Source organism: Triturus cristatus, chromosome 5_2 (genome assembly GCF_964204655.1).
Source record: "Triturus cristatus chromosome 5_2, aTriCri1.1, whole genome shotgun sequence".
NCBI lineage: Eukaryota > Metazoa > Chordata > Amphibia > Caudata > Salamandridae > Triturus > Triturus cristatus.
In genome coordinates, this window is record NC_140588.1 from 394,539,778 (window position 1) to 394,566,346 (window position 26,569).

Here is a 26,569-nt window from a genome sequence, read left to right on the forward strand (position 1 = left end):
TTTTTTTTATAATAGCTGGGTTCCACAAATTTTACCAAGCAACAATTTGCCTTTTCACCCAATCCAAATTCATAGATTGATGGACTGTGGCAGGGCAACAGCTTAGCCCTTTTTCCAGTGACAAGAGGAGACATAAATTTCAACGCTGCCACCCAGTAATAAAACAAAAAATACGGAATCCCCCAGCCTCCCACAGTTCTAAGGAGCACCATCTTTTTGTATGCCCTTCTATGCCTTTTATGGTCCCATAAAAATCTAGAACTAATATTCTCAAGCCTTTTAAAGTATGTAGCTGGAAATTCCAGTGGAATGGTTCTAAACAGGTATAAAAGTTTGGGGAGCACCAGCATCTTTAAAACATTTGACCTTCCATGCAGTGACAGATGAAGATTGTTTATTCTCTCTAAAGTAGCCTTAACTCTATCTAATACTGGGTTCAAGTTAATTTCAGGGATTTTATTGACGGGTGAGCACAAATGGATTCCCAAATAGGTAACTTCCGAGAGAGAGGGTGGAGATACCGTCTGGAGGGTTACCTCCCACACATAAAGTCTGAGTTTTAGTTAGGTTTAGTGTACAGCCAGACATTAACCCGTACTGCAAGGCAATGTGTTCAGTCGTTGATAGAGCAGAAGGAATATCAGTAGTGAGAATAACAATATCGTCTGCATATGCCAGCGCTCTACACTTAGTGTCACCCACTTCCACAGGTTTAATGTCATTGGAATGATTTAATTTAGACAAAAAGAAATCAATATATAAGGCAAATAATAAAGGTGAGCTGGGACAGCCTTGCCGCGTTCCGCGGCTAATTATGAAAGATTATGACTCTCTACCCGACAAGCGTATACACACATTAGGTAAATGATACAATGACTTAATAGCTTGAAGTATACCCAGACAAATCCCTACCTCCCAAAGAAAAGGCCACGACACCCTGTCGAATGCCTTCTCAGCATCCAACAGGATGATTCCAATAGGGGTCTTTGTAGCTTCTGCCCAGTCCATCAATGCTATCACACGACGAACATGATCAGTCGTGTCGCGGCCAGGGATAAACCCATGCTGAAGTGGTGAAACAAGGGTGGAAATAATACTCGATAGACGAGCAGCTAGAACTTTGGAATCAATTTTGCTGTCAGCATTGATTAATGAGATAGGTCTGTATGAGGCAGGTAGCACAGGAGGTTTATCTTTTTTAAGAAATACTGTAATTATTGATTTCTGCCAGGACAGAGGGGGTGATCCCTTTTGAGTATCTAGAAACGTTGCCAGCAGTTCATTTTTTAGAATTGAGAAAAAGGTCCTAAAAAATTCCAAAGGAATCCCATCTTGGCCAACCGCCTTACCTACCGCAAGGGATAACATTGCTGCCTCTATTTCCTCAAGAGAAATATCAGCCTCTAGCCGTTCTTTTTGTTCCGGAGTTAGTTTTAGGATCTCATTATCTCCCCAGAACCCTACAAATTTGCCTTCTATATCAGTGACATCTTCATTTGAGTACAACTGAGTATAAAAATTATTAAAAATCTCCAAGATTTTTGCGGGTTCTGAATGGATTTGCCCAAGTTCGTCCTGGATTGAGTCCTCCCTCCTAGCAACCTCCTTCTGCTTTAGTCTTTTAGCGAGTAGGCGACCCGAATTTTCACCCACCTCATTTAATCTGAACGATGAACCGCAACTTGGGCCGCTACCGTGGTAGCGAAGTTTTGATAGACCCTCATTTTCTGAACAGCCAGATCTTTTGCTATCTGCTCGTAATCCTGAGTAGTAGTAAGAGCCGCCATAAACTTAACTTCTAAAGCTCTCAGTTTATTCAACTGTTCCTCCTGTTCTGCCTTTATTCTGCGTTATTTATTAATCGAATAGCTAAGGGTCTCCCCCCGCACCCCGCCCTTAAAAGCATCCCATATCATACCACTTGGAGCAGATCCACAATTAAACTAAAAAAACTCCACTTAGAGATTTGTTCCTGATAAACAGGGTCAACCAATAACCGTCGCTCAAATGTCCAGGTTTTTTTAAAGGGTCTGTACAGTGTTTCTACATTTAATTCCATAATAATAGGGTTGCGGTCAGATATTATTTTTGGTTGAATGTCAATCCTAGCATTAGTCAATAATTCTAAGGCAGTAAAGAAGTAATCCAATCGAACATGTTTCTGATGAGGGGCGGAGAAAAAGGTGTGTCCGGGGTCGTTGGATCTTTTCAACCACCAGACATCTACTCGACCAAAATCATTAAGGAGACCCTTAGTAGCCTTGAAAACCTTTTTCTTTTTCCCCTTATACTCCATGTTACTGCTAATGTTCTCATCTCCTTGCAGATGTAAGTTAAAATCCCCACATAGGATTAAAGGAGAAGGCCACGAAGCCAATTCAATACTGATGTCATTCAGCATGTCGGGGTCGTCGGAATTAGGCCCATACAGTGAGCGCAAAGTGAAAAGAAGACCGTCTATCCTCATCTCGATAATAGCCCACCGGCCGGATTGATCATTCTTAACACGTTTACATTCCCCCACCCGTATTTTTTAAAAATAGCAACCCCCCTTGTTTACGACCCTTGCCGTGTAAAACACACTAGCTCTAAGCCGAGATCTATAAGGCAGACCCTGTTGTTCCATGCAATATGTGTTTCTTGAATACATAGCAATTCTACCCTCATTATTTTCAGAATCTGAGCCATCATCTCTCTTTTTTTCTTGTTATTTAGCCCGCACACATTCCACGAGCAAATTTACCCATCTTTAATCAAATCTTGTTTTATCAAAGCTGTCAAACCAGAAAAATATCGCCCCCAAGTATTGGTGTAATTAAGGCTTGCTTCCACCATAAACACTGCAAGGATAACTATAGCTGAAAAAAGCTTACTGAACCATACCATGCCTTGTGCCTTTACTGGTCCCTCCACCGTACTGCTGTATTCCCTATGATCCTTGCCCCCTACCCTCCCGCCACTCCCCCTTCCCCACTACTACCCCTACCCCCCCACCTTCCCCTGAACCCACCCAAAAGAGGCCAAGTGACTGAATAGTCCCTCTTAGAGATGGAAAGAGAGGAGTAAGCGCTCTCCCACTCCCCTGTCTCCCTGCGGAAATACCGAACTAATCCCACAGGTTGACCCTTACAGTGCCCCCAAACATTCCTTCGCAGCTATCTCAGAAGTAAAAAATGAGGTTTTATCCTTAACTATAACCTTGATCTTAGCGGGATTTAGTAGATAAGCTTGTGCCCCTTTCGCTTGCAGTGGCAGGATTAATTGGCGAAGATGCCATCTAAGTTGTACTGTGGCCTGACAGTAGTCAGGAGTCATAAAAAACTCACAACCTTTAGCTCTTCGCTTACGGTTAGGCCGTGCTAGGTCATATAAGCGCTCGCGAAGTAGAAAATTGTTCAGACAAATCAAAATTGCCCTAGGCTTGGTCGCTACCCCCTCTAGAACCTGCCAGCAGCTGAAAGGAGAATCTATGGACCCTCTGTAGCTCCAGTTCCCATTTCCAATTAGTTAGCTCAGGAAAAGCATCAGTGCATAGTTCAATCACGAATTGCCGAATGTCATTCCCTTCCAACCCCTCAGGGACACCAAGTATACGCAGGTTATTTCTTCTTGACCTGTTTTCAATGTCAGTTAACTTCCAGTTTATGTCATTGTGTGTCGATTGGAGGGCAGACACGTCAGCCTTCTGAACTACCATCACATCCTCTAATGAGGAGATTCTTCCTTCAGCTTCTCCTATTCTGGCTGATAGCTCCGAACAGGATTTAGCCACGCGTCGCACAGTATTTTGCAATTTGCGCACTGCCCCCTGGACCCGCAGGCTCTCCGCCTTTGTCTCCTCTCGGTGTGACATAATGGCAGGATATATTGTCGACAATGTCATGGCATTATCAGTCTCTTCAAAGATAGGCTTCGGATCTACGGTGGTGTTGTTTGGCAGCGTGGCCTGTAATGCTCTGTAGGAGTCTGTATAAGGTTTTAAGATTGGTGATCCATCATTAGTTATAGCTTGCCCTAGCAGGAGATTAATAGGACGAGACAAGTTTTGCGCCTTTCGCACCGTGTTTCCCCCGTCTTGTAATGATGTATTAATCTCCTCCTCGAAAGGTGCAGAGTTCGCGCCGCTTCTGTCATCCGCCCAGTCAAGATCCAGACTTTCCCCCTCTGAGGCGACTGAAACATCCGACATCGAGTAAAATTTAGCCCCAGAGCCACAGGAGTCCGCCTCTATGGCAGTTTCTGCTAAAATGGGGTGATTATCAATAACCAAGTCACCAGCTTCTGAAGCAGCTAAGCCATAGAGTAAGTCGTGGGAATTGTTGAACTGTGGCTCAGTATTATTTTCGACCAAAGGGTTCAGAGGATCGTTAGACAAAAAGGCAGAGGGAAGAGTCCCTAGCAGCTCACTGCCGTTTTCGGTGTATTTAGTATACCGACAGGTGTTCCCTTGCCCTTGCTCTTGCTCATCGGTATCGGCAGGGTCTGACCTTGATTCGAATTTATGTTTGTGTTGGAACCCTGCTTCTTTTTTAAAAAATCCCCGCAATTGCCATTCTTGAACCGGAGCCAGTAACCGCTGCATCCTGACTGACCAAGGAATCATGTTGCTCTTTGGGGCCGGACTCACTAGTGGAGCGGTTGCTTTTCTGTACATTACAGTCAGATGACAGTGTACCAGTCAGGTCCTAATTCAGAGTTAATTGTGCTGCAGTCGATGTAGCAGTCAATGTCGATGTAGCAGCGGCGGCTGCACGCGTCTTTGGGCCTTTGGGAGGCGCACTGGAGTTAGCGTTTTTGGGCCCCATTCTCAAGGATTCGCTGCTCCGGTCCTAGGCTTCCCAATCACTCCGAGCCCAGAGACCACTCGCCATGAGCCTGCTCTCTTCCCCCAGCCACCAGAGACCGGTCACGAAACCACCGCTGCCGCCAGCGCAGAGATTGTAACAGCCGAGCCCAGCAGTAAGTAAACCCACTCGGCGTTTGTAGGGGGTAGTATCAAGTAGCTGTAACAGCCACACCATAGCCAACTCCTTACTACCAGACACGGAGATCAGTAGGCGTCGTGGTGACAGCGGGCTTGCAGCTCTCCTTGTCTATCTTCACTCCGGGTCGCTTCAATTCCGCTCACGGTTTCCAGTAATACGCTTTAATCCGCTTTAAACCGCCAACGGCGTTTAGCCGTCTTCACCGCCTTCACCATGCTAACTTCTTCGTGACCCACATTAGCTTCGTTACAGAGGCATCAGGGAAGACAGCAAGGTACCCAGAGCCAGCCAGAAAGATGGCGGACGCCTCTGTGTCCGAGTGAGACGGACTACAGCGCTCTCCAGGACTCCCTTCCCTGTGCACACTGGGCTGTCAGTTTCCAAATGAAAGAATGCAATTAAATGTATTGACAAAAAGTATGGAAAGGTTATGTTTGATAGGGATGTCAATGGTGGCTACAACACTAAACCTAAATAAATGTGAAAACTCAAAACTTAAGATAGCCAATGGAAAAATCATTCAGAAGCTCCTCTGAGGAGCCTCAAAACAGCAAGACATCTCCCTTGAGCATCATGTTGGCTAACTTGCCTTACAGTGGTAAATAAATCATCTTTTAATGGAAAGAACAATATAACAGGAATGGCAAAACCTTTCGGTGTGGCTATTTTATCATTGAAAGTGATTTCTCATTGATTGTGTGTGGAAACATAATGGTTGGATGGATGAATAAATGCATTTTTGGAGGCAGATAGATTAGGTTTACTTTGCAGTCTACAGAGCTACCATCTCCACTATTATGCACATTCAGATTTTTGCCCATGGCTCAGTAATTCTAACTGCATGTTTAAATGTGCCCCATTCCACAGTTGTCTGTTGCCCTGGTTAGGTTCATGATAACTCCCACATAGATGAACACTCAGTAATTCCTGTCTATTTACAGATTTGCACCATGATGCATTCACCTTGAATGCTTATTAATATTTTCACTCATAAGTCTTCTGTGTGAGTCAGGCTGGATTTGCACCATTATTTCAAAGACATGGTGTTATGGGCATATTTTTGTCATTTATTCTATCAGTCATTCATTCTATCAAATGTTCAAGGTAGCTCTAGCACTCATTTATTGTGAGAAAGTGTCTTTTTTGAGTGGCCACCCTAGTTGTTGTGAACTGATGCTGCTGATTTTATAACTCTGGGGTTGGCCCCTTCCGTATGTGCTCTGACCACTAAAACTTGGTACCATTGGCTGAACCCTCTTTGGTACATTTAAATTTCCACTACAGCCATAGTACATTGTGCAGGGAATTCACCAATGCTAGGGAGGTTAAATTTCACTTGTGGACTGCGATATGTTCAATTCACTCAATTCAGGCTACCCAGAGAAAACATAGCTTCATGCCTACAAGTGAAGTCTAAAAGCTGCAGCTTAAAATTCTACAGGTTGACTCTTCAAAATTAACCATTTTTGATAGGAGGAAAGCCTTCTTTTGAATACTAAAGCGCAGGGTGCCTGGTATTTAAAAGTAGAACATGTAGAAAATAAAGGTTGGCAAGTTGCTTCAGACACTAGCCTCCAAAATCTATTTCATTGTATAGGTGCTGTAGCATTTTCTATGAGAAATGCTAAAGTACAATTACAACTGCTATTTTTGCATCCTTGGTTTGAAGAAAGCTACAGAGTACATTCAACTACTGATTTTAATCTTTATTAAAAATCAATTCAATAGTGAAATGTAAGTTTTGATGAATAGGATGGAAAATGACTTTTAAAATGTTTTATGTTTCGTATCTGAAGCTCCAGTTGGCTAATTAGCTTTAGCCTGCTTGAGCTGCCCACACTGCCAGCTGTTTACCTACTCAGTAGATGTAAAACTACTCCCAATTCCAGAAATAGAGCACTGCCTAAGGTATTTTAGCAGGATAGCCTGGGAGTGAGTTATGGAGCTCAGCTTATCTCAGGAAGGGCTATTTGGGAGGCTCCGTGAAGGACTTTAATGGGACCAGGATGAGGTCTGCTCAATCATAGTTTATTATAAAGTGTATCCTGGAGAAGAAGGATCTTTTGATCTCAGGGTATAATCCAGCCATCCTGTCTTTATTCACAGTGGGAGGGAAGCCTATCTCAGAATCAGTTTAGTGTGGATAGATAGGAGGAGAGTTCTCATTACAATGGACACACAACTAAGTTGACCACAAAGTACCCCCAAGGGGAGAAGGGTTCTGCCATCTTGATTTTATCTGAGAATCGTGCACTGTGGGATAGTTGAAAGTAAGGCTACCAGGATGTACTGTTTCACTCATTGGTTAGGAAGTTATCTCCAACCATTATGTAGGGGGCTGCACACAAAAGTGGCTCCTCACCCCTAACTCTTCAGAACACCTAGGGACCTGCGAAAGAACATAGAAGGAAGAAGCCTGCTTCCTGTGGTATGTGAGGAGAGCTGAATATCTGTACCTGTTATTGCTTGTACACTGGGTTGAGAATTACACACCTTGTGTGGCTACAGGGATACAAGAAGCCATAAAAGGCCTTTCTTGGAATTGACAGGTTAAGCAGGTATAATAATTGTTGACCCTGAAAGGACCCTGCTGGAGTAAGTTCTTGACAGAAATCAAGGCTAGTCATGGTTTCTGAAGAAAGGAGATAATGTGCTTCTCTCTCTAAGACAGCGCACTCTCAGTGTGACCAGTAATACATATAAAGATAACGCGCTATTGGGAAAAGAGGGGTGAGGCGAGAAGGACAGACACAGGTGTGGTTCTGATGGAAATGCAGCTTAGCATGTCCTGGGAATTCACAAGAACCTGCTAGACCTTCAGGCGTCTATGGCAAAGGCATACAACACTTTAGAATCATATCTATAATTACCATTGATCTCTCGGAAACCCAAAATGCAAGGTTTGCTTACCAGTGTCAGGTAGGGAAAGAACTGTAACTTATCCCCGAGCAACTAGAATGCGTGTAGGGAGCATCAGTCAAGTGAGTCTTCAGACTTGTAATATGCAGTAAATGAAAACTTCCAAGGGAATTGAGGAAAGGGAAAACCAAAAATGTGTGGGATAGGCAAAAGTAGGTGAAGTGAGTCGAGGAAACCAAACACCTGCTGTTGATAAGCTTATTCCTCCAGGATACGTGGACTTTTACCTGCCAAAGACCTTCATAGCCCAGAACTGAAATCACTTGCCTGAAATTTGCAGACGCAGCTGTGAAGGGCCATTCCATTGTCCACTTTCCCATCTTCCACAGTTTCCATTCCGGTGCGTGTTTGTGCCACTGATGTAATTTGCTAGGACCCTTGGAAAAAGATGTCCTAAATTGCTGTATTTGTTTTTTTGCAGACCTGACCCATTGAACATCCTGAATCTGAGGCTGATTCCTGACACTCTATAGATGCTGTGCCCAAGGTCCTAGAAGCCCTAAGACTGATCTTAGATGAGTTACTTAAAGAAGAAGAAATAGTAAGGGAACTAGATCAACTGCTATGGCCATTCAAAAACACATAACCTCAGTAGGGATGAAAACCAGGTTTGGGCCAGCCAGCTCTTTTTGCATCTCAGAAAAAAGTTTCTGCAGACCCTCATGGCAAAGGTCTCTGGCTTTTAATGCACTCTGCTCAGCTATAGCCCCCTAGCTTTTCCTGTAAAAATTGAACTCCAAAAGTGAGACTTATTTCCAGTGTAGAAATTTGAACTGCTTAAAGGTGGCCCAGGGATCTGGCCAACAAGAGTACTTTCTTGGGCATGAAATTAGAATGTTCCTACTCAGACGATTACCCGCCAAAATCAACAAGTTTGACAGGACCTTATCCAACTCTTTTCAAACAATGACATAACTTTTGTTGGATACTGTCTTCATTCTTGCCCTTCTGGAAGGTTTCCTCTTCCAGAAGAAAGAAAAATGTTAATCTTTGACCGGATCAACCCACTCGGATTAGCTGAACTTTTGTGCTTCACGTCAGCCTCAACTTGCTCCTAGATCCTGGTCAAGTGCATCTACAATTAAAATTTCTATATCTGGTTTCCCTGTTTAAATTTTAATCACTGGTATGTATTTTTTCTCATTAAATTTAGCGTAATGTTTCCTAATTATTTTGGGGGTTTTATTGTGTTTTGTATCGACCTTTTAACTGTTGACTGCTAAATATGTTCCATATATTTTGCCTGTCTCCACTGTTCCATAGCCCAGGTTTATTTATTGAAAGTGTATGTTTAACCTGACAAGCATTGAAAATATTGCTTGGGAAGGACCCACATCCTTCCCAACTAGTAACCCAGTTTCTTGCAGTAAACATTCAAGAATATTGAGATTTTCACCATCATCCGATATCTTTAGAATACACCCAAGTTTGCAGCATCACACAGTAATACTGTTACATTTCCTTTGATAAAATGTCATACTGACTAAATATATAATAATATATAATAATTACATAGTTTTCATGCTCATGATTCTGTATCCTCTCATTAGTGATTTCTTTATCTGTTCAATATTCTGTATGCTGTCAGCAGCACAAGGGTGTGTTACTATAGGTCGTTATCGGATGTCCCTCTGAGATGAGTAGAAATGACGCAGTACCTCCGATCATTACAAGTGGTCTCTCTGACATAGGCAAAAAGCGTGTAATATTTGAGGGCGATACTAGAGGTCCCTCAAAAGGGTGCAGGATAAGTGCAGCACCTTAGGTCATTAGCAGAGGTCCCATAAACAGTACCAGAATGAGGTCAGTAAATAAGATTGTTACTTGAGGCTCCTTTGAAGTTAGCAGAATAAGGGCACTGCTTTTGATTATTACTAGAAGTACATCTAACATCACCAGAAGTGTCCAATGTGAAAACATTTCATCTTCACACTTTGCTGGGCAAAGCAGACTTTTAAAGGCATGTATAAATTCATATATTGGACTCAACAAAAGCAATTAAGGTGCCCAAAAAACTTTGTTTTGGCAAAATGTCAGTGTAGGAGTATTGCTGAAACCTTCTACATGTTACTTAAGATGCAAATCACCACAGCTCGCTGGTGAAATGCATCATGGAATGATCCATTATTTTGTCCTGAAGAAAAGTGTACTATGACATTCCACTTAATTGATTCCATAATGTTTTTACAAAGTAGTAAAGTTAAGCAGAACTTACATTTCAATAACAGATTAGTAGACCAAGACTTACCCTAACAGAAAGTGGTGCTACATTGCTTAAGTGTGCTGCAATATAATTTTTTACTTTAGTAATTTTGTTTGTGGGAATGTGATACTCAATGAATGGGAAGTCAGAGCTGCACTGATAATGCATGAAGTACCACATCACCAAAAGCATGGTTTGAAGTAGCTTGTGTACTTACACTTTACTTGACTAAATAAGGCATTACAAAGTGATTGAAATTAAACAATGCTTGCAGAAATTTCAATGCAATCAAAATTTCTGGTACACAACATGTAAATTGCAACAACTTGGTTTCATGGGATATATACAATAGAGGCTTGAATAAAGCATGTAGTGCAGTTGAGTGAGAGCTTCATCCCGATGTTGGTGGGCCCGCCACCGACAGGCCATGGGTGGTGGGCCCACCGACATCCATTGAAGCAGTCCAACCACCAGATTAAGACCTGGCGGTCAAAGGCATATGTTGTAGGGACCGCCACTGCTTTTCCAACAGTCTCAAGGAGCAGTGGTGGGACCATAATCCCTAAAATAGGGGCAGTGCCTTCTCAGGCATCACCGTAGGGATTACGATGTCCATTTCCCTTTGCTTGCTTATGGCGGTCCAACCGCCATGTACAGGCAGACAGAAAGGGGCTTTGGGGGCCCCTAGCAGGTCTCCCACCACTCCTGAGCCTTGGCTGTGGAGCTCGGGGGACACCCATGATGCCCCCCGAAACATCCATGCACCCTGTGCCAGGCACCACATGGTGCCTGGCACACGGTGCAGGGATGTTTCTTAACAAGTCTTTTTGCATTGAGGCTTGCACTGCAGCCCTTTTCCGGGATGCAGCACAAGCCTCAGAGCAAAAAAGGTATGTTTCTGACTGACTACATGGCAGTCAGATCGTAATTTGGAGTTCGGACCACCGCCTACTTGCTGGATGGTCTTGATCCCAAAACTATGGTGGTGGGACGCTCGTCTGACTGCCATCGTAATCAGCCCTTGAGATTTAAATGTCAAGCGAACAATGTTAAAACAAAATCACCTCAAAAGAAAGAGTTGCTATTTTTCTAAGCAGTGCTGAATCCTCTCATCTAAGATAGTCATGTCAAACAGAGGACATTTCTGATGAGAGTGAATCACAAATGCGACAGACTATTTTTTGATCAATGAAAGATCACCAATGCAAAATGTGTACCCAAATGTATAACTCACAAATACTCCTACAGACTAATATCAAATGTAAATGACATGCCAAAGGTTGCGGCTGAAGGTGGCTGTTCAAAGCAAGCCGTTGTTTAAACCGGCTTTGTGTGTATTTGTGGGTGTTAGTGACATGGGGTCTAAAGCCAGACCTAACAATGATTTAAGAAACTTTAAAAAAATGATTTACTCTCTGAAAAAATCTAAACTAATAAAAAAAGATGTTATTTTTTTTACAAAGTTGCATTTGAGATGCATATATGTATTGCTTGCAATTTAGACAAGATCTTCCCTTATTCTTCTTTAAATACAGAGGACTATATATTTTGTAATGTTTGCTGATTGTGTTACAATAAATTGGACAGTTGTTTTAATGTTGGGCCAAATTATATACTGCATGCCTGATGATGGATTGCACTGAATTGTGAACACATATGCTCCAAGTATGAAATCACATAATCTACTTCAATTCAATCCCTGAATAGCACCTGTTAACAATCTTATGGCTTAATATATAACAGTGTTATAATTCTCACTGTTAATTACCCTTGTGTTTGCAGGGGTCTTCTGGTCACTGTGAGGAGAAGGGGTTCCACCCGAGGTTACCCACTTTATGAATGCTCTCTGACCTCATGCAAAGTAAAGAAATTATGTTCTTAAGCAAATGGTCTGATCAGAAAGATCAAGGGCCCCTTGAAGATGTGAGATTCTGATTTAAAATTGGGTGCTAATTAAAGGATATCACATTTCTGTGGAAAAGGCTTAATTAAGGGGTGAACCCACCATTAGAAATTACTACACCACAGGGATAGTAACTCTCCTCCAAATTAAGCACTTGCTTAAAAAAACTACAGATTTTCGATTAACTCACAAATCGAAAGCAGGCCCTCGGATTGACCATCTAGTGAATATGATATATATGATGAGCAGCCTGTAAAGATGTAAAATTAGGAGAAATTTAGGATCCCCCTTTTTTATTCCTGTGGCAAGTAAAATGTAGGTGTAATAGGTATGTATAATTCAATAAAAATACTTATTCAATTAGTACTTTTGCTTTTAAAAATAAAAAATAATTCAATTGATATTCAGCTCAATACTATGTATAAAATAAGACTGCCGTGTGCATATTCAGTTTAACCACATGTCGTTGGTTCTTCTCTAACTAGAGATCGGTTTTAAACTCAAGTCAAAAGGCACACCTTCAGGCTTCTGTGGTGTTTTTACATTGTTTTGCAGGCACCCTAAATGCAAGTCTCTTGTGCTCAAGAACATCACTAGGTCTTAAACTGCAATCTTTGATCCAATGCACATGCATGCATTCAGGTTGTTTTTTGTAATGTGTGCCACAAAGACAGGCCATGCCTGCCTCTCTGGATCTCTCTGCTCTGTGGACTCACGCTTCACCACCAACTTAAGAGAGGATTTTTCTGACTCCTGGCTGGCCATGGCAGGAGACAAGGACCTATTCATACTTGTCACACAAAGGCATTGGAGCCCATCCACATTGAAGTGCTCGTCAGCACCCTCAAAGGGGTAGAAAGGGGTAGGCATGAGGACATATTGTATGCAGTAACAGAGTCTGAAGGCTGGAGAACAGTTACACCCTGTGCCAAACACTGACACAAATTAAATTATATTTTTTTTAATGTACATCATCTAGGAAACTGCAGTACATGACTGGGGTTTAGCAGCACTGTGGTTGATAAAAGACACTTATTTAAAAAACAACTACTTACTGTCCACTATTTCCCTTTGACAACTGGTGTCCATGTCTCTCTGGGGAGACAGGAGATGGAGAATTAAAGGCTCACAAGATTTGGGGGGTTAAAAGCTACCAACCAAGTGAACTCTGCATGGAGTTCAGCATGGTTTGTAGTGTTCAACCCAGCTCAGCCACCCTTATGGATACTCTCCAGATCAGGACAGAGTCTATGAGATTCTGGAGTTTAATCTTACTGTCTGTTGGAGGCAAACAGGGGCAGATTGAAGACATCAAGAATAAAGAGTGTTATTGTCCCTTGCAGGCACTGATCCTTCCCCTGTGCCTAAATGATTTTATTTTGCTCTTTCAGGCGTGTACGGCTCCTGTAGAACCTCATGCAGCTTCCAAATGGTCATCCAGCAACTGTTGGTCTCCTCATCAAGGAAGATGTTGCTCTGCAGGGTACACTCTAGCAACCCTTTCCAGAGCAGAAAGGGCATGTTTTACTGGCAATGCATGTTGATTAGTCTTGGCTTGAAGATAAGAACTGCTGCCCTCCCCTACCTCATTTGACTCCAGATTTGAAAAGGCAGATGAAAGGTGAAGAAGGAAGACTGAAGAAAAATTCAGAGATTTTGAAGGGGGAGGAATCCATTTCATACAAAATGCTTTAAAAGTTACAGGCACATCAAATTCCCAACACGGACAGCAGAGAAAAAACAATTCTGGAAAACAGGAACTGTGACAGACCAGCAAACAATTCCAGTATCCTTATGCAGGGTTTTTAAAATCTAATTATCTTGAAGTAAAAATTTAAAACGGAAATAGGTTTTCCCTGACTCTATCCCAAGTTCCTACTAATTATATTAGTAACAAAATCTGTCACGGAGTCAGGGCCTTTCTAAAGAAAACAACCTGAGCCTCAAATCCAAAATGATCACCAGTTTTGCCCGGAACTAATATATACCAGAGGCATTGTGCAGTTGAGGAAGATTGTCTTCCCCACAATGTGATGACAAATGTGAATACAAGAGTCAACTCATAGCACCAAAATCATCAAGCGTAAATCAAGAGAGAAGATGCCAAAAAAAGAATTACCTAACTATCACAGTGCTGGTAAATTTATGCCGGAGCCTTAGGTTTGACAGAAGGAACATATTACAGATGTGCACACTTAGAGGCTTCCTCTGGGCTAATTTGAGCCTGTCCAGGTGTTTATATTTATTTGACATAGACTACCAGCCACGGGGAGGTTCGGGCAGGCAGGAGAGGGGAGTAAGAGCACCTTGGCAGGAGAAGGCAGATGCATATATAAAGGAGGAGTTTGACCCCTCTCACCAGCTACTTAAACTTACTAAAGTGAAACTCGGGGAAAGTAGAGGAATGTTCAAGTGCATGATCCCTGCGCAAAGAACAGGGCAACCTTACCCCAATCCATTTTGTATTGCCATTGAAATAAGGGGAGTCCAAAACAGATTCCTTGCTCAGCCTAGCCGAAACACACACAGAGGGGCCTATTAGGATAGCGGTTGGAAAATCTCCCTGACCGCCATGGTAGCGGGAAAAGACCATCCGCAAGGACCGCGGCATAACCGCCGGTACAATTAGGATGCTCCGCAGTCGAAATCCGACCACGGCGGTCGGATTCTGGCTATTAACATTGCTGCGCTTGCAGCTGCCAGCAGCACCGCCGCTGTGTGAAAAGGAGCATGTCATGCATGTCACTGCACTGCGTGGCAGGCACTGCACAGTGCCTGCCACCTGGTACAGGGACTTGTAGGGTGCACCCACACACTCGCCAACACATTGGGGGCCCGCAATGGGCCCCCGGAGACATTCTCCGCATGCCTTTCCATGGCGGTTCCACCACCGCGGAAAGGCTGGCTACCACCGGCATCATAATCATGCCGGCGGAGCCTGGCCCTGCACCGGCATCATTGTAGCAGTCCAGTTCTGCCCACTAGGCATGCATGCAGACTGATACCGGCGGAAAAGTGGCGGGCAGAGATTCTCACCGCCGTGGTCATCTCCGCCATGCATTGCATATACAGTGAACATATGCATTTGACACAGATGGGTGCGTAAGATACCAGTTACATGGGACTGGTGAGACATTTTAAACAGGAGAGGCCTGTGGGAATCCCTTCTTGAAGAGGACAGGTAAATAGACCTGCCCCTTCACTAGAATCACCACCAATTTCACAAAGCTAAGGTATAGAGAGCAGTAGCCAATCCCTAAAACGGAGTTTACTTTTGGGTTCCCTTTCAATCTCAGAGTCACACTTTAGGGTCTAAGTAAACCAAGAGATCCCTCAGCGACCATGTGTGATTATCATAAATCTCAGTGACTGCACAAAAAGAAATAAGGTAGCACAGTATCTAGAACCATGCAGGGAACATTTCGGTCCCAACATGACATCATGGAGTGACCTAATATTTATGACTTACTTTGGCCAATGTTGATAAAGGGATGAAAAAAGAGATGAGTTAACCGAACTGGAGAAAGAAGCCCAGGGCAATAGCCATGAATCTGAACCTGTTAATGATATAGCGGGCTAGTGAACCCATGGTTTGTAAAGAACCATCGGAACGCCTTTGCTTTTTATCTGGCAGTCCATTGCATTCTGAGGCTTGTAGTTGAATTGTTAACGTTGCAGATATGAACCAAATTTCTAAGCCTGCCTAATGCTGTTGGCTGCAAAGCCTGTAATGGCTGAGTGTGTCACACATGGAATGGAGTTAACTGGCAATTATGGAATTTAAAACAGTAACACGCTCTAAAAGTGTAGTACTGCAGTCCTGCAAAATACATTGTTCATAGTTCCGTGAGAGCTTAGACTGCTGTATCTACCAAGAATTTGAAAAGGTGGCAGAATTAAGATGTAAGATGTGGGAAGCAACTCAGTTTTAAAAAATGAGAAAATGTCATTAATTTTAAATTGATCACTGTTGAATTATTGAACTTTATCATCATCATTCACCATCTTGATCATTTGCTATTGGCTTTTATTGATATGTGGATATGAGCTATACTGGACTCGTCCACCCACTGCATAGTAAAACCCAATTGGCTTTTCCATATGAAAAATGACAATGAGAACTAACTTAACTTTATGAGTATACATTTTCTACATAAATGTTCTGAAAACCTGACTGGGTTTTACATTTAGGCAGGCTGCCAAGTATAGCTCAAGGTTCAAGACCTTCCTACCAATTTACATATTGGTGATGTAAAAAAATCTTTCCCAACGTAAAACCCCAATCCTTATTCACCAAAACAGAAGTTATGGAATTGAATGCTTGCAAAGTCTTTTTATACATGGGTAAATTATAGGACTTTTGTAGAAGTTCTACATTTACTAGTTTAATTTTGGGTAGGTATTACATATCTTTATTTTGGAGCACTAGACAATGGAATGGAAACAGTCATAAATATATACCTTTTTGGGTAACCACCTAGTGCTTGTAGGCGGATTTTCACCACCAAAATGTAAACAAATGTTCTGTCAAATGCAAAAACAAATAATTTTCCAATGTTGGAGTTCAGGTGAACCCTCCAATATGTATCACTGTATAAGGGAATGGGTTACTCCATGAGGAAAATTAGGGATGGATTATAATGTTGGTGGGTCCGGCGGACCCACCGACACCTGCCCCTGCAGTCTGCTCGCCACATTACGATGTGACAGAAAAATACATCAGGTGGAGGGATCGTCCGCGGCTCTTCCAACAGTCTCAAAGAGCCCATCGGTGTGTCAGAAAGATGCCATATTCCCCTATTGACGGGGCTGTGTCGTTGGGATTATGATGTCATTTTCCAATAGCCTTTCCATGTCGGGCCTGTCCCACTTGGCCCTCCGCTATGGGGCCGGGGGGGGGGACCTATTGTGCCCCTCTAAACATCTCTGCACCATGTGGGGGTGGGTGGGCGCACTCTGCCTCAATACCCAGCGCTCAGTTTGCCCCGATGCATCATAGTAAATGCAGTGCTTTTTTTTACACGTGTTTCAGGATAGTTGTCCTTCTTCAGTAGAGAGCAACACATGCTTTTTTGGGGGTGCTGGAAATGTTGCCCAAAGTCTTTTCAGGTCTCTGTACCACTTACTGGGTGCAGGTGCAACAACCAGGCATCGTCAGCTCATTAGCTCAATGGAGCCCTTTCAATGGGAGGAGGGTAGGCGCGCACTGCTTCACATTGCAGCACTCAGTTTGCCCCGATGCATCATAGTAAATGCAGAGCATGATAAAACTTAATTCGGTGTCAGGCTTAAGTTTTACCCATGTTGGTGCAGACAGTGCTGTGTATCTCAATAGCACTGGCTGCACCAACAAGGGTGAAAAATTAAAGCCTGACAACGAATTAGGTGTTATCATGCACTGCATTTACTATGATGCATCAGGGCAAACTGAGTGCTGGGATGTGAGGCAGTGTGTGCCCACCTTCCTCATCTCTGCACCATGTGGCTGCCACATGGCTCAGGGATGTTTGCAAACATCTATTTCACTATGGCAGTTTGTGCTGTGGGTCTTTTCCAACCGCCGCACAAGCTGCCGTAGTGAAATGGATGTTTCCGACCACCCTATGGGCGCTCACATCTAAATTGCGAGGTTGGAACCGCCGACCTACGTTTGGGCGGTTCCAGACCAATACTGCATCCCAACATCATATTCAGCCCCTTAGTCTGTTCGTGGAGAAAATAAAATAGTTACTAGCTTGTGTAATATTTGCACGCTTGCAGTCTTCCATATGTACATTGCCAGATTACTATCGACCTCAATTAGGCTTTGATTACAAGCTGTGCTTTAAAGAATGGGGTATTTACCATACTGGTAAATTCCATTACCTGGTATGATAAATACCTCCTATTTTGAATTTTTAAGTAGGAATTGAGGTATAACATGTAGAATCAGTTTTAAGCACACCAAATTCCTCATGCTTTTTTATCTCCCAAACTTTTCCTGCCAATAAATTTGAACATGTTTGACCTGCCAAAATCTTTAAGGGGTTAACATTGGGGCTTTGATAATTATGGCTTTGATAATTATCACACAGTTTAGTTTTTTGATCCCTTTCCAAATTTCTATTTGCACACACTTCAGAATTTAACCACGAGCTTATAATCAGGGTCATAGAATTTGACTTCCCCAGCTGATTTTGCTCTTCCTTTGAAACAGTGGCTGAAACTATGCTATATTCTGATATTTTCACCACTTGAGCACATCAAGCAGGAAACTGACGGTTGCATTTGAGCTAAAATGTCCAATTGCACTGGTGGATTTACACTTTCTATCAATAAGGGTCCGTATTCCAAATAAAGACATTCTAAATGACACTATCTGTGCATATGCATTGGGGTTTTATTGCATTATATGGGTTATTATTTGACAATTACCTTACAATACCATCATGTTTCCACAGCAGAGTTTCTAAGAGGGATATCGTACAATTCTGAGATGGATGTTTTGCTCTGGATATAGGGGAATTGGCAACACCTTCTTTGTAAATTTACCAATTGTATGGGCAGAAATTGTTGGCGCCAGGTGTTATCATGGCAGTATTTATGCCCATTGGAACAACTAAACAGTAATCTTGACCCTACTACAAATAAAATATCTGCTAATTTTTCTAAACCTGCCCTTTGCTACTTAAGTTCTTATGTTTCAACAGTTTATGACATTATGCCTTTAGCATTGCATACTGTTATTATATTCGTTTTCTAAACTAATGTGCACATGTCAACTTATAACCAGATATTTTCAGTTTGCTACAGCTGCTTCTTTAGGCTTATACTACTATAACTCACTGCTAAACAAGTATTATCTAGTGCCACATTGTTGGATTTATCATTTTTAGATAAGTACTAGGACGTTGCAAAATATTTATCTAGTAATTTGGATACTTCATTGGATCTTGAAAATCTAAGACAGTATCAAAGCATCCTTTGTTCTCTCCATGTTTCTGATGTTGTTTCATATCAATTTATAACCCACACATTACAGGCAAATCATATATTTGATCTTATGAAGAACTTGAAGACTTATTCTGAGGCTTGGCTGAGCATGTCAAAGATCTTTCAAACAACTGGACAGTTCTTCATGGTCAACAACCTCCAGGTTTGTAAACCCAACAAAAAGCCATTCACTAATGCAAACATATGTGTTTTATTACAATCTAAATTGATATGCTGCCAAGGATCCAAAACCATTAAAGATGTTATGGATTAAGCACAAACGTCAATAATTGATATTTTGCTTCTTCTCCTGGTGTGGTAAAGCCCCATAAAAAATAATCCATCCAGAGAAGCATCATATCTTAATTTGAGAGAGGAATATTGCGAACCTTTTAATATTTTTAGCAATCTGTGTAGCACATTACATTGTCTGAATTATTTCTTGGTACTTGAATGTCAGGTGTTATGTGTCTCCTTATTAAAGACATTTTTTATCTACTTAAAAATATATCTGGCTAAATTGTCAACTCAGGGATTTTAAAGTAGGACTTGGAAGCAATACATATATGTCTATAGTTGATTGTCAACCCACTCACACAAGGTCCCACTAATGTAAAACAAAATGCTGTGTTAACCCCTCAGTACATTTTTGACCTTAATGCTAAATATTTCTTGTCATTTTATCAATTGAGTTGTATTGTAAGGAACTCTAATTTTTGGATGCCCTTTGCAGCCAAGCTGATGAACGTTCCCTTCTGTGGCAACAATAACTAAATAACACAATCCAAACACTAAAGAAATGCAACAATGGTGGTCCAGACAAATACATTGATCATGATGTCTTAAGCAAAAACAGTAAAAAGGTAAACTTTCTGTGACATGGAAAAGGCTACTCTTCCATATAATAAATAAAGATGCAAAAATGCTACAATATTAGGACCACTTTTCTTTGAGTGAAAAGTGTGATGTGGACAGAACCTTTTGATTCTCCTCCAGAATTGTTGCTTTCATTGGAAATTAAAGGTTTATTCATTAGCACTAACTTTAAACCTGCCCCACAGGCAGTTGTTTTGGCATAAGATCTTTTCCTCTGGCAGCTAAATGTTAAAGATCCTTTGTTGGTCAACACAAGTTAACGTTTTTTTCACTACTGCATTTTCAAAGTCTAGACATATTAAATATTGATAAAGAATTTTAGCATTTAATTGTTGAGTACATTGCTTATTGTGTGGAGTACCAAGCTGTACAGTCCATTAATCAACAACAGTTTGGGCGTAACTTGGCCAGGAACTGATGGCAGTTCTGCTGAGGCTCTGTTATCCCACAGTGTTACTTCAAAATTGCAGGCAAATCAAAAATCCACCCGTAACTCTACATAAATGTAGTAAGGTTCTTCATTGCATGTTAGAGCATTCACATGTGCGATACAGGCAGTTCAACAAGGGCATGGTATCAAAGTGTTGCCATACCGCCGTTCCTGGAAATGCATTGTAAGTTTGGCTGATGGCTCTGTCTACATGATGGGGCCAAACAACAACCTTACAACACTATTTGATTTTCAAAAATAAAATCCCTAAGTGGGATTTTCGTACAGAAAATAAAATAAAACATGACCCCCCTTGCCATGGGAGCATTCTCCCATTTCGTGGGGGTCATTTAAACAATTTTAGTGACCCTTTCTACCATGTTTTTTATGGTGGCGACTGTCCATATTTCAGCCCACTCTAAATCGGGCGGGCGACCTCATTGCCAATCCTCCAATGGACCTTACTTCACCAGTCCGTTAGAGGTGTGAGCAGGCAGCAGACCTAGTAGTCTCTGCAGTCTACACACTGAAGTGCCGATTCCGATCCTGTAAAACCTGGGTACGAGAATTCCACCTTACAAACCAGCAAGTACGATTCGTACAGAAATACCATTTCCGTACGAATCGTAAAAAACACCGTACGACTAAAAAATACATACAAGTCTGATCCTGGACAGCACGTATGCGACGTCCGCACGGAGTCAGGCAGCGTTTTACGGACCAGCAAGTACGATTCGTACCTACAGCACTCCGCATGGCTAGATTTTTACGGGAGCCAAAAAGTGCCGAAAAAGCTAAGTACGCTGCGATGCACGACGAAAAGGGGCCCGGTACGTGACGTACACGCCATCACCCACATCGTACGTGTCATCATGTACAGTGCGTACCCCAACATTGCATATGTACGGTGCGTACATACGCGCTGTTGGGGTACGCACCGTACATAGGCCAACAGTGGGTACGTACGGTACGTATGTCCGCACCGTACCCCCACCCCCCTGTATGTACAGACTGTACCCCTAACCCGCGTATGTCCGCACCGTACCCCAGACGTACACCAATCCTTGCGTATGTACGGTCCGTACATATGCGAGGATTGGGGTACGCCTGGGGTACGGTGCGGACATACGCGGGTGGGGGTACGGTCCGTACATACGGGGGTGGGGGGTACGGTGCGGACGTACGCGGGAGGGGGGAGGCTGGGGGGGCCATACGACTCGTACCCCAGGCACAAGTGTACTCGGGGTAGGGGTCGTACAAAATTTGCTCCGTACGGGGCCTTTTCCATGCGCTTGTGTTTTCGGACGGGCGGTACGGATCGTACTTGCGCGCTCGGACTTCAGTTTTACGATTTGTATGTAAAACTGTCCGGGGACATCTCGTAGACTTTTCCCGATGCAAATCGTATGTATTTTTCACGTACAAATCGTTCTTCGCCGTTTGTACGGGACTTGTACGATTCGTACGTAAAAAAATACGGATACGAGTCGTATGGTAATTTTTTCTGATGGATCGGAATCGGCACCTTAATGTCCGCCTGACTCTAAATGAAAGGAGCCGACCTTCAGGTTGACAGGGAGGGTACTCCTTCGCAGTTGCAGCACAGCACCCTTTCTGCCAGCATAATAGCCCATAGATAGAAATCTTGACAGGGCAAAAGGTTAAAAAGTATACCCTGGCAGAAAGGACTTTGTTAGCCATAAAGTTTTAATTTCTCCCACTTGGAACTTTCTCTGCCAAATCAATGGCTTCAGTGGAACCTCATCCAGTTGTTACCCAGCTTCAAGATTACTTTCAACCTTGCACCCTTAGGCATTTCGACTTCCATTTCAGAGACTTAGCCAGAAGATAAAGTCTTAAAAAAAAGGCTGATACTGCTCAGTGTATCCAACCACGCTCCTTTGCGGTCAGCCTGAAATAATGCCTACATCTCGGTCAACCACAAAGAGAGACTACGGATTGGGGCTTTACTTTTTGTTTTCTTGGCACTTTTTGCCTTAAATATTTAGGAATTCATAACTCTGCTTCTGTCTATTGGATTTTTGTTAATTTGGTATCATGTTACTCATAAAATGTTTCTCTAGTTCTCTACATTGAAAGGGGGATCTTCCACTGTTTTGTTATGTTTAAGTACATGTTTTACATTTTCCTTATACTTTACTAATTGGAGACTCTGCAGTCAGGCAGAGATCTCCTTATGGTAAAGTATAGGGAAAAATAAAAAAAAAGTGTAACTCAAAAATAAACCTCTATATATTTTTAGGTAAAATATTGAAGTAAATTCATTTTACATATTTACTTTAAATGTAGAACAAAATAAAAGAAATACTAGTGCACTATTACATTAATTTTGAATTAAAGCTTTAATTAATGGAAATAGTAAATTAAATTGAAAATATTTTTCTCTAAAAAATATGTTTTCATGTGAATAAATAATTATTAAAAGTGATGCATTGAATTAATTCAATTTAATGTAATTATTTCCCATTCATTTTAATACAAAAATATTTTTGATATTTATTTCTGGGAAAATATATATTTTAGATGTTCCCTATTGTTTAACATAGGGATACTCTGCAGCTGGGGTTGAGATCTCCATGTGGTAAAGTATGGGGAAAAATAAAAACATTTATTTAACTCCAAAATAATTATTAGGAATATTTTGTTGTTAATTATTAATGTAAATTCATTGTATGTATTTACTTTAAATGTATAAAAAAAAACTACATCACTAGTAAATTAATTTTGAATTCAAACTTTAAGTAAAGGAAATACAATAAACTAAATGAAACATTTTTTTCTGAAGTCAAAAATATAAATAAGTCCAACTTAAAAAAAATTCATTTATTTTCATGAAATGTATTGTTATTTTTTTTAAATCAAAATAGATTATTAAAATATTTTTATAATTAAATAAAAAATATTCTCTATTTTAATTTCTTTGTTAACATTCAGTTATATTTACTTATATTTAATGTATTTTAAACAATTAAATTTAATTTAACATTATTTCCTATGCGATTATATTTGTAAGCCCCTACCTACTATTATTTTCTATGGGAGGGTGTTGCAGTACCAGTGGTTCGCCATTGATCTGGACTTACTACGTTATTTTTTTATAATTGTAACTTACACTCAGAGCTTGTGAATACCAAAAAGTAGTGAACTTAATTGTTGGGACTGGCCCTATTCTATTCTGTGAGTCATTTGTAGACCGCATAGCTATCCATAAGCATCCCATCGCTGTTAGTGCGGCATAGGCTGAAACAGGGGTCTCCAAAGGGTTAGGTTGCAAAGAGAATCGTTTTTAATAGTTTGCGGAAGGTCGATTCATTTTCAGTTGTTCGCACTGTGTAGGGGAGAGAGTTACAAGGTTTGGCTGCATTATAGCCAAAGGATCTTCCTCCACATCTTGCCTTTTTAATAATGGGGACTGCTACCCGTCGAGTGTGAGAGGACCGGAGGATTCTCCTACGAATGTAGTAGAAGAACAAAGAATAGGGGGGCCATTGTCCATCAATGTCCTATGAACTATACATAGGGCCTTGAATTTTATCTCTATACCCAGCACCTGTAAATTAAATGCTACCAGTGGGCCTGCAGCACTTATTGTGCCACCTACTTAAGTAGCACCATAAAACATGCCCCAGGCCTGCGATTGCAGCCTGAATGCAGTTATGAACTGCCATGTTGACATGGCATTAAAACCCCCTTGCCAAGCCTTAAACACCCCTTTTCATTTCATATATATCACCCCTAATGTAGGCCCTGGGTAGCCCATAGGCTGTGTTATTAAAAGATTAAACAGGTACTTTTAAGTTTTACATGTCTTGGTAGTGATTAACTCCTAAATTAGTTTTTCACTACTGTGAGGCATACCCCTCCCATTGGATAATATTGGGGATGCCTTATTACATTTGACAAGCTGTAATTCCAAATTGGGAGCAGGTAGCTTTGGTGTGTTTGGTGTCTTTGAAACTGTGTTAAAAAGCCCCATTTAGTAAGTAATAATAGTAAAGTGAGGTTTTTGATTGCAATTTTAAAAAGTGCACTTTTAGAAAGTTGGCATTTTTCTGCCCTTAGCCCTTTTGTGCCCGTGGCTTGCCTTGGGTCACATGACTGGGTGTAACTGACAGTTAGACTTTGTGAATTCCTGTCAGACAATCACACAATAGAGGGATTAGGTGTCCCTGAATGGGCCATCTGCTGGCAGGATTGTGGCACAGCCCCACTTGCAACTCAATAGCCTGTGCTCTGCCTTCACAAAAGGGCCTACTGACCCCCACATTGTAACTGCAGCAGACTTGGAGCCAGGGCAGGGGAGGCAGGAAATTGCATGCACTTCACAGACACTGTCTAGAAGCTTCTTTCACCTTCCAGAACCAGGGCACCAGGGTATAAAAAGGGGGCCTCATACACAAACTCTTCAGTTCACTACTGGACTTTGGGAAGAAGTCTCAGAGGACTGTCTGCTACTCTGACCTGCTGTGCACTCTGCCAGACTGCTGCTGTGTCTGGAAGGACTGCATTGCTGCCTGGAGCCTGCCTTGAACCCTCAGAGGCCAACCCTGCTGTTTAGTCCTACATCTCAACTGCATCCAGGTCTAACGGAGTGACACCAAGGGCTAGTTTTGTGGCCTCCTGTTCAGAGCCACAAGAACATAAAAGGCTTCCACCATCTTGAACTGTTGTGTAGTCCCTATAAACCTATATAGGATCTGCACGTTTAAACAACATACACTGAGGGCTTGGTGTCCAAACTGATTCCAGACACCCCCATCGAGTATGTTAGCCTGTATACCAGCTAGCTCACAGTGCCACTAGAAACCCCTCTTACCAAGGAGAGAATAGTTCTTGGCAGCTATCGAACATGACAACCCCGATCCCTCAGAATCATGGAAGCAGTGCTACTAGTCGCTCAGCCTTTCGTGCTCACTTTGTCTCTGAGAGAGATACACAGAATAATTGATGGGGACATTTTTCAATAAGTATTTATTGAACAAGCGTCATTCTAGTGTAAAATACATGTGCTGATAGAACCATTAGACAGTAACAGAAATGGATGATTATAAGCACTAACAGAGTAAAAGGATGGTAGATTTCTACCATAGTGCTAAAACGATAAATACAGGCAAGTATAAAAATACATGACAGTAATAAAAGCATACTCCTACGATGCGACCCTAACTAGATGTATCTAATTTTACCTAGCATGTCTGTAGGTGTGGAAGCCAAGAATACCTCTAGGATAAAGTCGACCCCATTACCTGAAGTGAGAGACAGTGGGACCCCGTTCAGGTCTTGGGGTGGACACCCCGCAAGAGATGTCAGACCACTGCGAGCTGGAGTATCTGCATGCAGGAGTCTCAGCGTCTCATATCAGTGTGTCGGCATGGAAGTCCTTATCTCCTCTCTCTACCTTAGCAAGAGATGGTGTAGATATATATATATCCAAAGGAATACCCCCTGGGGATATACCTCGCTGCGTCATGTCGAACTAGGATGATGGAAGGAATGACCCTTGTACATAGTTTTTATGCAGGAGATGTTCGGCCTGCTATCCAGCTGTGATTCCAAGAATCCTCATACATAATGAATGAGGCTTAGGCTTTTCGGAGAAAACTCCAGGTCCTCTAGTCATTACCTCAACTAGGGAAAAGGTCTGTCCTAAGAACCGTTATGTAGTGCAATATGAGGGCAATGTAGGTGAATGGTGCAATTAGTACCTGAGACAATATTGGGGTACCTATATGGAATATAACAGACCCACCCCTGGACCGAGCCTGACTGAGTCCTGGACCCCAAGAGGTATCCTACCAGTCCTGGACCCTTGGTTGTGGTGCTAAAGGTGCTCAGATGGCCAAATCCCAAAACTGAGGACTTAAAAAATGTTTGGCCAAAAACTGCTCCAAAAACTGGGACCAACTGCTTGCCTCTCCGCCCAAGGTGCATTGCTGGTCAGATTGACTTTGCAGTGTTTCCCGCTTTGTTCTTCTCCGCAGCAGCAAATCTTTTTTAGTGGTCCTTTGCCAAAGGGGTATCTGGCCTCAAGGCTTTGTCTTTGGCTATAGCCCTCTGCCTCGTTCCGCTGGACATTTTCAACCTCCATTTCAGGGACTAAGGGCCTTATTACAAGTTTTGACCCACCACAAACGGTCTGACAGGAGGACCGCCAAGCATGTAGTGAGCCCGCCCACTGGATTACGAGTGTAATCTATGGCTAGTGGGTGGTGCTGTGGCAGTGTTTTGGCAGTGGGCTGTTAGGCTCATAGGAGAGCCTT

The 26,569-nt window shown here is 42.1% G+C and overlaps 1 protein-coding gene across 1 annotated transcript in view; it reads left to right on the top strand.

Annotated features, from left to right (window-relative positions):
• Window positions 1-26,569, top strand: part of ABCA13 (ATP binding cassette subfamily A member 13) — a 2,655,493-nt gene that overhangs the window by 859,642 nt on the left and 1,769,282 nt on the right. The window contains exon 23 of the mRNA XM_085606362.1: window positions 19,032-19,145. Within this exon, the coding sequence (XP_085462488.1) occupies window positions 19,032-19,145 (114 nt within the window). The remainder of the gene's footprint in view (window positions 1-19,031; window positions 19,146-26,569) is intronic.